At 42.9% G+C, this 12,390-nt stretch overlaps 1 protein-coding gene across 3 annotated transcripts in view; it reads left to right on the forward strand.

Moving 5' to 3' along the window:
- The window catches only part of hnf1ba (HNF1 homeobox Ba), a 25,632-nt gene that overhangs the window by 6,390 nt on the left and 6,852 nt on the right, over positions 1-12,390 (forward strand). For 2 of the 3 annotated variants that reach the window (XM_019861475.1, XM_019861476.1), the window contains exons 3-7: positions 374-647; positions 1,866-2,092; positions 9,552-9,706; positions 10,677-10,803; positions 11,886-12,068. In XM_019861475.1, coding sequence (XP_019717034.1) covers positions 374-647; positions 1,866-2,092; positions 9,552-9,706; positions 10,677-10,803; positions 11,886-12,068 — 966 coding nt within the window. The remainder of the gene's footprint in view (positions 1-373; positions 648-1,865; positions 2,093-9,551; positions 9,707-10,676; positions 10,804-11,885; positions 12,069-12,390) is intronic. The other variant, XM_019861477.1, reaches the window with a different exon arrangement.

Raw genomic sequence — 12,390 nt, forward strand, 5'->3', positions numbered from 1 at the left:
TATATATATATACTGTGTATTTACCCACTTATTTAATACTTTATTATAATATACATTTCCATATTTTGGTGATGTTTGATTTAGATGTTATTAATCACAATATTTCTATTAGTAATGATATATTTTCTTATCGTTTATCATTATTACTATTATTTATGTTTACATTTTTGTTGTATTATTGAGTATCACCACCTTTGCATGCCCCTGATGGCACTCACTGCTGTTGTAGGTCATAGGTTAACCAGCCCTGCTCTAGTCTGTTGTCATGCTATTGGATTGTCTTCGAGTGTGACTTGAGTGTCTTGACAAACATTGCGTAAAGCCATCCGGGCCGTCATAACAAGTGCATGTGTGCTTCTTCTTATTTCCGCAGAGTTCAACCAGGCTGTGCAAGGTTCTGGCAGCAATATGACAGACAAAGGCAATCAGGATCCGGTGTTTTTTTTCCCAGAGTTCAACCCGTCCGGTCAGGGCATGGGTCAGGCCGGCGGTGGCGACGAGATTGGCGGCGAGCCCTCCTCCAAGAAAATGAGACGTAATCGTTTCAAGTGGGGGCCCGCCTCGCAACAGATCCTCTACCAGGCCTATGAGAGACAGAAGAACCCCAGCAAGGAGGAGAGGGAGGCACTGGTGGAGGAGTGCAACAGGTTGGTTATTCAATAATGCCCGAGAAAACAGATTCACCAAGCTTGAACTGGACAAGAAATTTGGTTGGCATATCTGCCATGAGTTGATCCACAAAAAAGTCTCAAGAATTCATGCCTGAAAAGGCACGAAAAGGCACTCATTTTGGTTTGAAATGGCCAATTTTAAAAATGTTTTATGGGTTCTTCAAAGAGGAATTTTCCTCATTTTAGGAATTTGTCCAACAGATTTTATGTAATTGCTCGCAAATTTCGAAAATACAACCTCCAAATACAGTTTGACTTGGTGACTTAAAATTTGGTAGGTAGAACTATCAATGTGTACGAGCCCCCCAAAAATGGAGGACGCATATCTTCAATGGAATGCAAACATGACAATTTAAGAATCATTTTGCCATCAAATTTGAACGATGAATACGAGATAGATGATTCCAATAAAATATATAATTTGAGCTATTTCCAGGGTTCCCTCAAAAGCTCCAGTCCTACTTGAGCCATCACTTGTTTTTTTTTTTTTTTTTTTTTTGGAAGCACCCATGGAAATGTCCAAAATCATCATGTCTTCCTGTTCTATTTCAGAGACTGGAGACTTTAGTGTGGGTTTATTAATGATTGACATGTCTACCAAATTTCATGATGCTCAGGTAATCTTGGCTTCAGGGGCTGAATTTTCCCAAATTTTGTCGTAAACAGAGAAAGAAAGTTTTCTTTGAAAAGCACTTGGAACAATCCGAAATGATCGAAAAATGGCTATTTCAGACCAAAACTGCAGACTTGATCTGTGTTTTCAGGTGTAGCTTCTTAAGTCCTTTTTGGTGGTCTATTCATGACAGACAAGTGTACCAAATTTCATGTAACTAAGTCAAACCAGTTTTGGGGGAAAAAATTTCAAAATACTACACACAAGCTCAGTATAGTTCTTCTTTGAAGGACCTCTGAAAATGTCCCAAAATGAGCCAAAATGGCAGGCTTCCTTTGTCGGTTCATTTTTTTGTGGCTCAACTCATGGCAGATGTGTCAACCAAATTTCATGTAACAAAAAAAAAACAATAGTTTGCATGAATTAAACAGGAAAAGCACAAAGTGCAATAATGGATTGTTCTTATATGTCAAAACTGGAACTACATTTTCTCAGGTCATAGGTGACTTTTGCCGGCTGTTTACTGTATGCACAGATACAAAAATTGCGACCCTTCCTAATCAACGTGGATTTTCCCTCAGAGCCGAGTGCCTCCAGAGGGGTGTGTCGCCATCCAAAGCTCAGGGCCTGGGGTCAAACCTGGTGACGGAGGTGCGCGTGTACAATTGGTTCGCCAACAGACGCAAAGAGGAGGCGTTCAGGCAGAAACTGGCCATGGATGCCTACAGCACGCCGGCCACGCACAGCATCAACACGCTGCTGTCCCATGGCTCGCCGCACCACCCGCAGACCAGCGCTTCACCCCCAAGTAAGATAATATGCAGTGGCATTCTTTTGGTAAAAATATAAATAAAATAAATAATAATAACAATAATAATAATAATAATAATAATAAAAATGGGTGGGTCATTTATCTGCAAACTGCTTCCTTGAAAACTTAACAGTTCTTAGTCTAACAGACAGTACATGTTTAGTTATTACACACAACTCTTTTTGAAATATAAAATAGTTAAAAATATATACATACATAGAATTGTTCTTTTTAATTCCCTGTGTCATGCCCTGCCTTGTTTTTAGGCAGAATTCGTAGGGCCCAAACAAGTGAAGTCGCTGTATCCACGACAACTGTGGCAACCAAATAAATAAATGGATTTTTGAAGATAAATACAGTTATTTACAAAAAAAAATAATTTAAACATGTCCAATTATTAAAACATGAATTCATAAATTAAATTAAACAAAATTAATCCCTTCAAATAATAAATGACATGATAAAATAAATAAATTGAAACATTTGTAAAAACGAGAAAAATACACTCAAAATAAGTCATTTTATAGGTGATTTCTCTCTCTCTCTCTCTCTCTCTCTCTAATGACTCGAAATAGTTGTAGGTGACTTGAAATAGTTGGAGGCACGTACGAGAGCTGTTGATGCGATCACGAAGCCAGAGAAAGACAGACGAGTGATCAATGAGCCTGAGTGAGTGGAGCTGAGCAAATGCCATTGTCATTCGGCTCTTCAACAACACACTGAGAACAATCCGCATTGTACCTGCAATCTCCACTCCAAAGTCAGCGCGCCGGCCCGAAAGGACACAAAGGGCGGCCGCCCTGTGATGGGCTCGGGTTCGGCTTGGGGTCAGCGGGGTGACTTCGGGGAGGGGCCGGCGGCGGCGTCCCGTAGCGCCGCCACTTCCGCGTTTGATCGCGAGGAAAGGCGGTCGCCGTACCGCCGTGACCATTTCACCTCGACGCTGGTGTTTGCCTACCGAGTGATTGGTGTTGACAAAGTCTACCTGGCGTGTATACGACATAACAACAAAGCTGATAGCTTTATCCGCCGCGCCATCACTCAGCCGCCATAAAAGTGGCGGCGAGCGGGCCTATTGTGTCCACTCGTGTCCGAACACGAGGGAAAACAAACTGTTTGCCTTGGCTTTGCTCTTTTACCTTTTGATAAACCACTTGCTCCGATGTCTATTTGCCTTCTTTTCTTGTTGTTGGACGGAGTGATATGGCGTTGAAATCAGATCTCCCACATTTGAATTTTTGACATATTTGGAATTATATGCAGGACATATATAGAGTACAGCGTTCACATTATAAAAAATGAGTGAGTTTTGTGAAAAATATCATCAAAATTAGTTCTTGCACATTATGTTGGTGGGTTTTTCTGTTTTTTTTTTTTGGTTCTGCAGTTTTGTGTCGTCCTTAAATGGTAAATTTTATGCAATTTTGCACAGAAAAAAAATAACAGTATGTGGTTATTCAGTTGTTTACTTCAAGGCCTTTGTTGTTGGGTTAGGGTAGTGGATATATGAAGACAGGATTATGAAAAATTTAAATTCAGTAAGACCGCAGTGCTTGCACATATTCACGTTCACGTTTTGTCCACATTTCAAATAACATTCTGGTTAGGTGGGCCAGTTTGGGCCCTAGTAGCAGTGCTGAAAAATTGTGACCCCCCTCCAACACTGAAGTTGTCCATCCCTGATCTACATCATCCAATGAATATGATGTTCATTTGAAAATCTCAATCTCTCTTGAATGAAATTTGGCAGTCTGAAAGGCACCTTGTGGTGAAATAGACACCTGAATGACTGACCAGCCTTAGGTTGTTGCAGTCGCCGGGCTCACCTGACCAGGCGTTGACCTCCACGCTGGGCCTGGCTCTCAGCTGGCCGCTTACAAGGTGTCCTGCTGGCATCCCTCCAACGGCATCAGCTGTTTTTCAGTGTCGGGCCATAATGTCACGGTGGGGTGTCTCATTGCGTTGCTGGGGCACGGCCTGTATTATGCATGCTTAATGGACAATTAAAATCCTTTGCTACTACATCTCCCAGGCCTTTGATAAGGCGCTACTTGGACTATGCCCTTCCTCGGCGGGGGTCTCCATTGTCTGTTGTATTAGAAGACTGCACTGACTGCAAACTAGGTTCATTTATCTCCGCTAGTCCCTCAAGGAGTGGGCGGGGGGGGGGTCACATTTTACACCCCCCGCCCCATTTTACCTTTATAGGCTGCAGAGGCTGGTTGCAGACTTGGAGCAGCAGGAGCTGTCCACTGGGGTATTGGCTCTTTTTGGGCCAGACAGGACTGATGAGCCCCCAGAAAAGGGTGAGAGATGCGAATGCTCCCCGCCCCCCTCCTGCTCCACCCTCTGTCCTTCCTTCGCCGCAGCTTCACTTACGCCCGAGAGTTCAACAGTGGGTCGGCTCAAAGAATTCCCCCCTTGCTTTGTGAGTTGTCATTGATTCCGATGGCTACGCCGAGCGATCAAACCAAAATCATTCGGCAGTTTCCAGAGGTCCTAAAAAAATTTTTTTTAGTATAAATTTTACTTTGCGGTATATTTGGTAGACATGTTTACTATGCGTAGACCCACAAAAATGTCTCAAAAAGTCATTAAACTACACCCTAAAATAGACAGGACGTCTGCCATTTTGGATTGAAGCATTCACTAATGCACAGGTGTCAAACTCAAGGCCCGGGGGCCAGATCTGGCCCGCCACATCATTTTATGTGGCCCGCGAAAGCAAATCAACGATGTCAACTTTCATGATGCTTACTAAAATCTCGACCTAAATTTCAAATTCTCATTTGTAATAAATAAGAATGATACTGAAAGCAATTTCTTGTGACCAAACCCCTCATTACAGTAACTTCAACGATCGGTGAACAAACTGTTATTCTTGACTTTTTTATATGGTTTCAGCCAAAACGGCCCTCCAAAGGAAACTATAATTAAAATCTGTCCTGGGACCAAATTGAGAGGGGTCAAATTTAGCCCCCGAAGCTTCACTTAGGTGCAATGACGTTTGGGAGACTTGTGTGTCATGAGTAGAGCCACAAAAAACTCTCAAGAAGACACATCAAGCCGTTTGACTCTATTTGTCAGTCACAATGGAAATTTGTCAGGATCCTTCTCAGACAAACTACAACAGATTTTGTCCAGTTGCTACCAAATTGTCCATATGAGTTGGATGGATGACATCAGGTGATGACAAAAATCTGAGTTTTCATCAATACATGTAGGCCAAGCATGGAAGTTTGATGACTCAATAAAAACACAAAATTAGTCATAACTCAGCTGATTTTTTTTGCGGGGGCGGGGCGGGGGAATTCAGCCAAAACCCCAGTTTCAAAACGCTTATCATTGGAAATCTGATTTTAAAAGAATAAATATCCAACATGGTGATTCCATTTGAAGGGCATATCATTCAGCCCTATTATAAGGTAACACAATAGCAACATGTTAGAATATTTCATTGTTATGCTAAGACAACACAACATACGGACGATTAAGCTTCAAAACATCAAATCAAAATACGTTTAACTGTGATTCATTGGCCCCGAGCGCCCATCCTCCAGTTTGTCCGACTTTATATTGTCTGCGCGGACATACTGAAGGCCCCCGCAACTCTCGACCGGGCCTTGTAAACATCTCAAAAGACGTTTAACTGTGATTTTCATTGGCCCCAAGCGCCCGTCCTCCAGTTTGTCCGACTTCATATTGTCTGCGTGGACATACTGGAGGCCCCCGCAACTCTCGACCGGGCCTTGTAAACATGACGGCGGGACAATAAAGCACTCCATTGGACCGCTGACCCCCGCTCGGCACACAATGGAAGGGCACTCATAAAAGGGCAGTTATCTGGACCTCTTAAAGCATTAGGATGCCATTCCGACCCGCTTTGTTCAGGACCGGTCATAACTCGGACTGATGGGAGGCAACTTGAGGGACAGATTCTGCAAATACACTTGACAAGTTTCAATCAGGAGTTGTTTTTAATTTCTGCGACAGCTTTTTCACAGACCAAAATCCTGCGTGAGCGATTCTTGTCTGTGGCAGCAAATAGCTATCCAGACTTGCCTTTTAACAATGGTATGACATGGCTACGGCTTGCTTTAATACAACCTGTGTAACGAAAACACATTTGGATGCAATTTGTCATGATAAACCATAGATATTTTTCCTTCTGACCATTGCAAGCACAGTTTAGAGTACTGAGGTTGATTGAAAAACAGACATAGTGGAAATTTAGGATATAGGTAGTACGAGTCATCGATGGTGTTGTGGTGTTATCGCCTGTCTAGTTAACATGATCATCTAGGGACTGTAATTATGACTTTTATGTTGCTCCAATCAGTGGCATAGTTTGTACTTTTGAAGCTGAAAAGGGATGGTTTCGGCTCGCTATTATGTTTTAAAATGACTCAAAGACAAGGAATCATTTTATACATATCTATGAAAAAATGCCATCCACAAACCCGAAATCCCTTTCCAGGTGGCTACGAAGCCACCAGGCAGTTTTGTGATTTTTGTGGTAGAGGTTGAAGGACTTGAGTAAGATTTTGTGGTCGTCAGGTATACATCATGTAATGAGAGTCGAGTCCAAGTCACTTAATCAATGATATCATTGGAATTAATGGGATTCCTACGTGGTTTAACAGCTTGCTGGTCTCACCTTGTGTTCCATGTGTGATAAGAAGGCATATTATAGCCAGGCTCCAAAAAAATTAAGCATTTCTCTCTTTTGGATTCTATTTCACTTGTGATTTTATTCTTTTTGAGAATGGACTTTTATATATTTTGCAAGTGACCCTGTTACTGGTCTTATCTTGGCTAAAATGCTGTACTGGGACAACTGCGAAAACCCGTTGTAAAGCACGACAAAAGTGTCGCAAAGTAGGTCAGTGTGTGTAATGTTATGTTGGAGCTTGACTGCTGCCTGCCAGTCCGATGGTACCGATTCCACCTGTATGAATATTTTAAGGCTAGCGGCGACTGGGATCGTCAAAGGCTAACAGCACGTAGGTGACCACTCACTCGATGGCCGAGGATAAAACCGCTGAAATGCCGCATCGGAGGAAGTCGCCATGCGGTGCCCTTCAAAATAAATAATAAGTCCCAAACTGATTAACCACTGTTGTCATCCACAACCACAATTTTTTTTTTCATGCTCTCAAACCTGTGCAGTCATATGAGCACTTTGTCACCGTATTGGCCAGACACTTTGCTGTATCCAGCAATGGTGGCAGGTGGTGAGTAGCAAGTCCTCTGTACAATCGCCGACTGGAAGACGAGAGGCCATAAACACACGATTAGCAGTGACTTGACAGAATGCTTTAAATGTCGCTGCTGTGTAGTAAAGTTGACTCGTTGACTAGTCAACTAATCAGTTCACTTCTGTTCACTCACAGGCTCTACTGGCTTAATTTTGTTTTTGAAGTAAATAAAAACTTTTACACTAGCCTATATCTGGCAGCGCAACCCTAAATGGTTATTATCATCGTTTCAGTCCATGTCAACATTAGTCAGTAGCTTTACTGCGACCTGAAGGTACCTTTCCGCCGATTGTTAACAGGTCTTTTTAGACAAATCCAACCAATCAATCGTGAACTATTCAATACCTTGTAATTCCAAAATTTGCAAGAACCCTGCAGCCAACGTGAGAACCATGTAGTATCAAAGGCCACACACCCAACCCCAGGCTGCGCTCATTGTGTCCGCCCTGCATATGACAGACCTCCTGGGTCTATGCAGGACGTACCGTGTCCTCTTGTTTTGTCAGCGCAGCGCCGGGCCTTCTCTTTTCTCAATGCGGCCTTTTTCCTCCAGCTAGCCTGAGGTGGCTCACGTATGCTGTCCCCTTAACGTCCCCCACTCCATTAACCACCAGGCGCTTACATGGCGCTGACTCATTTCGATTCGATTGCCGTTAGGCCTGCGAGGTGCTCCTGAGGAAAAAAGTTTCCAAATCCCCGTTCTACAGTGTTTGGTTGCTAAGTTGAAAGCAAATGAAGTGAAGTGACCATGTTTGTGGAGATTCACACCTTACCGTGAACCCCCCCCAAAAAAAGACAGATGAACTAATTAACCTCAGTCAACACAATTAGCAGTTAGTGCACAGTTGCGCAAATAGTGTAACAGGACATGCAAGGCGCACGTTCTATGCACATGGCCCCTAAAACGCAATACTGTATATCATGTACCTGTACTACACAATTACAAACTAAGCACGTATCAAAATCAGAGATGGCGTAATTACTCACACCATATACTTAATTAAATATAAGTACAGAGTCGTGTGTAGAAAAAGACTGGTAAAGGTAGACGTACTGACTCAACTCCTCCACTGAACGCAAAAAGACAATTTAAATCAAGGAGGGTGATGGACTAATTTAATTCACTGCCCTCATCTGTTGTTCCAAGTAGCTCTGCCTCCTCCTCAAGCCAAAAACACGTGATTAACGACGATCTGACGTCACTCTCTAAACGTCCTCGTAATTAAGTCAACTAGTCTACAAACGCCAGTGTGTATGTGTGTGTTTGGTAGGTAAGTAAGTAGGGTGTTACGCTGTCACACCTGGGTCATGGACAGAGAGGAAGATGGGAAATCTAAAGTGCAAACATTGTCTGTGTGTGTGTGTGTGTGTGCGTGCGTGTGTGTGTGTGTGTGTGTGTGTGTGTGTGTGTGTGTGTGTGTTTGTGTGTGTGTGTGTGTGTGTGTGTGTGTGTGTGTGTGTGGGCGGTGGGGAATAAGAATGTGTTTGACATTGCTTGTAATTGTGTAATGTTGACTCTGTTGATATCACAACGGGGGCCTTGCATCGGCAAACAGTCGACTGTCAGTCAGTGTTGTCGCCTAGCATTCCACAGCTTTAGCTTAGCTGAGCCTAGTTTAGCTTATGGCAGTTAGGAAGAGCGCTTGTCGTCACATGGTATGGCCTTGGCCGAACAAGGTAGATAGCAGAGACCAGGGCAATGGGGGCAATGCGTTTGTTTGCTCTGTCAGGAAGCAGTGCTAGTGGGCTAGCCACCGTGATCTGATGTTGTTATGCTGACATACGAAACACGCTGTTTTCAGAAGTGACTTGATTATCCAGCTGGTCTGTTCGAGTCAATCAAAATGAACTTTCTCCTTAAATTGATTCTGAAAATTCGCAGCATGGAAGCTACTATTAGTGAGCGAGCCACCACGCCTTAACGTGGTTTTGCTAGCGTACAATATTTATTGTTTTTAAATTGTTTATTCAATCCATTCAGTATGATCTAGATTAGCATTGACGGACATATAAGCGAACTAGCCAACCCTTAACATACAGTATTTGTTCTTTGTCGTACCATAGTCTCCTACAAACTTACTGTTTTTGGGTCTTAATTTTTTTCGAACAATACATTTTTAAGAAAGTTTCCCATTGTTTAGGAGAACGGTCGAGTAAACATACTGTTAGGTATGTTTTATTTTGTGTGTGTCTTTTAGTGCGCTACAGCCAAGGACCCGGGGAGGTAACGTCGTCCACTACCATTAGCCACCATGCTAGCAGCGGCATGGCTACCAGCCAGTCGGTGCTCCAACAGGTGTCACCGGGAGGACTGGACCCCAGCCACAGTCTGCTGTCACCCGATACCAAGATGGTGAGTGAGCGCACCTGTGTGGGCCCCACCCCCAACACCGCGGCCCTCAGATAAGATAAGAACCGCTCAATGTTTTAGCACAATTAGCACATTATGCTGCCTTGTTGATACGAACAAAGAAACATTCTGTCCTCATCGATTAAACGCCATGCCGACAGATAGATGACGCATACGTTTATTATGATTTTTTTTTTCTCGACTGTGCCCTATTCAAATATTTGGTTTGTTACAAGGAAATATTAGAAAGATGCTGCTTTTAACAATGCAAGTGGACATTTCAGATTTTTAGAAGGGACAACAAAAGGACATCTGATTTAATGACAGAAAAAAATCATTTCTAGTTTTGCACACCACATTCAAAAATGTATTCATTCATTCATTTATTTTGATAATGTATTTGAATTATAATTTATATTTATCAATTGATAGAGCTTTGTATATTATATTAGATATTATTGTTGTTATAATTACTATCATTGTTCCTATTGTCAGCAGTAGTAATGGTATTCGTAGATGCTAACGTTAGCGTTTAGCAGGGCTGCTTCATCTCAGTGTCTCAGGCTGACAGAAGAGAAAAAAATATGTTGGAAAAACAAAAAAGTCAGCAGATATTTTTGGCTTTAATGTTTTTTTAAGCCGCTTTTTGTTCCTTATCACTGTTTGATTTTGTGTGTGTGTGTATGTGTGTGTGTGTGTGTATGTGTGTGTGTGCGCGTGTGTGTGTGTGTGTGTGTGTGTGTGTGTGTGTGTGTTTTTGTACGATGTTGTTGTCTAAGCATACATACACACCCTTTTATGAAAGAATTTGAACTAAGTCAACATGTACACTCAGGCGACATTAGGGACATGACCAAATATTTTCAAATATACTTTACATATTATGTCTTTCCCTTTTAACATTTTGTTCTCACGAAATGATCCCGTTGTAATGAAGTTGGTCGAAATAGCAATGGCACGCATGTGGTTTCAGATTTCAGGTTCCGGCGGCGGCCTCCCTCCCGTGAGCACGCTGACCAACATCCACAGTTCGCATCACAGCCACCAGCAGACACAAAACCTCATCATGCCACTTTCTGGAGTCATGGCCATCGCGCAAAGTATGTACAAAGGAAACAAAAAGCTTCAAATACAACATTTGACACCACAACTTTGAAATACAGTCATACCTCGCTTTTCGACCATAATCTATTCCAGAAGGCTGTTCGAAAACCGAGTTGTTCGAAAACCAAAAGCACGCTCTTTAAAAAAAAAAAAAATCTTTATTGAACACGTCTGATCACAATGGAGCGCTACACGAGGAAACGTCACTTCCTCGTCTAGCCGAGCAAGCGTCACTTCCTCGTGTAAGGAAGGCGAGAGGAGTCAAGTGGCGCATTCAAGTGCGCTCAGTTTGGTGGAGAACCGATTTTCGGTCGTAATCCGAAGCATAAAAAAAACTCAAAATTTTTGGTCGAAAACCGATTTGGTCGAGAACAGAGACGTTCGAAAACCGAGGTTTGGCTGCAATTACCCGGACTTGAAACACCACCCCTTGTTTGAAACCCTAACCCAATCTCAACACCCTATTTGAAACTCTAAACCTTGTTTAAAATCCTTAACCCTACTTTGAAACCCTAACCCGGGCTTCGAAAGCTTAACCATGACTTGAGACCCTCGAAACCCATGCTTGAAAGACTAACACTGCCTTCAAATCCTAATGTAAACCCTAACCTAGGTTTAAAACCTTGATTTTTAAACCCTAATCCACATTGGAAGCTCTAACTTAAAACCGTAAAGCCCCTATCCCACTGAGCGGCAAACATTGGCGTCCTGGTTCGTCAGGGTTCGTTCAAGTTCATCAGTGTTTACTTAACGGTCGCCAGACGTCCATCAGACGTTCACCTGTATTTTTCTTGTCGCAAGGGAATTTGGAACATTTTCTTGTGACAAACTGGCTTCAACCACTCACACTCGCTTGAAGCCCTAACCCTCGCTTGCAATGCTATTTTGAAACCAAATTTAAAACCCTATTTTGAAACCCAAAGCCTAGGATTTGTTTGCAACCCAAACGAAACCATAACCTGCAACCAATAGCGCCGCTTGAAGTCTGACTCTGAAACGCAAACCCTGGTTTGAAGTCCTCAGGCTGACGGCCCGCCGCACTTTGAAGCCCTAACCAGAGGCGCTCTTTTGTGTTCAGGTTTGAACACGTCGCAGTCTCAGTCGGTGCCAGTGATCAACAGCGTGGCAGGCAGCCTGGCGGCCCTGCAGCCAGTGCAGTTCTCGCAGCAGCTTCACAGTCCTCACCAGCAGAGCCTCATGCAGCAGTCACCCAGTCACATGAGCCAGCAGCCGTTCATGGCCGCCGTCACGCACTCGCACAGTCAGTAACAACCTTTCCCTTTGTTTAGCAACATCGTGTACAGTGGTGCCTTGAGATGCTCATTTCATTCGTTCCGTGACCATGCTCGTAACTCAAAACGACAGCACGGCTGATTCATAAGCCGATATAAGGCCTATTCAAAATAATAATAACCGGCCGGAGTTTTTCAGATTAAATGGCGAGATAGCCTTATTTTGTTCAGTGGGTATGGACAAGAGGGATGTCTGATAATTATTCTGTGTGAATTACACCCTTTTCCATCCTCATATGGCCATTAAAATGCAATGTCTGTAGGTGTGTGTGTATATATATATATATATAT

Source organism: Hippocampus comes, unplaced genomic scaffold (genome assembly GCF_001891065.2).
Source record: "Hippocampus comes isolate QL1 unplaced genomic scaffold, H_comes_QL1_v1.1 scaffold122, whole genome shotgun sequence".
NCBI classification, from domain to species: domain Eukaryota; kingdom Metazoa; phylum Chordata; class Actinopteri; order Syngnathiformes; family Syngnathidae; genus Hippocampus; species Hippocampus comes.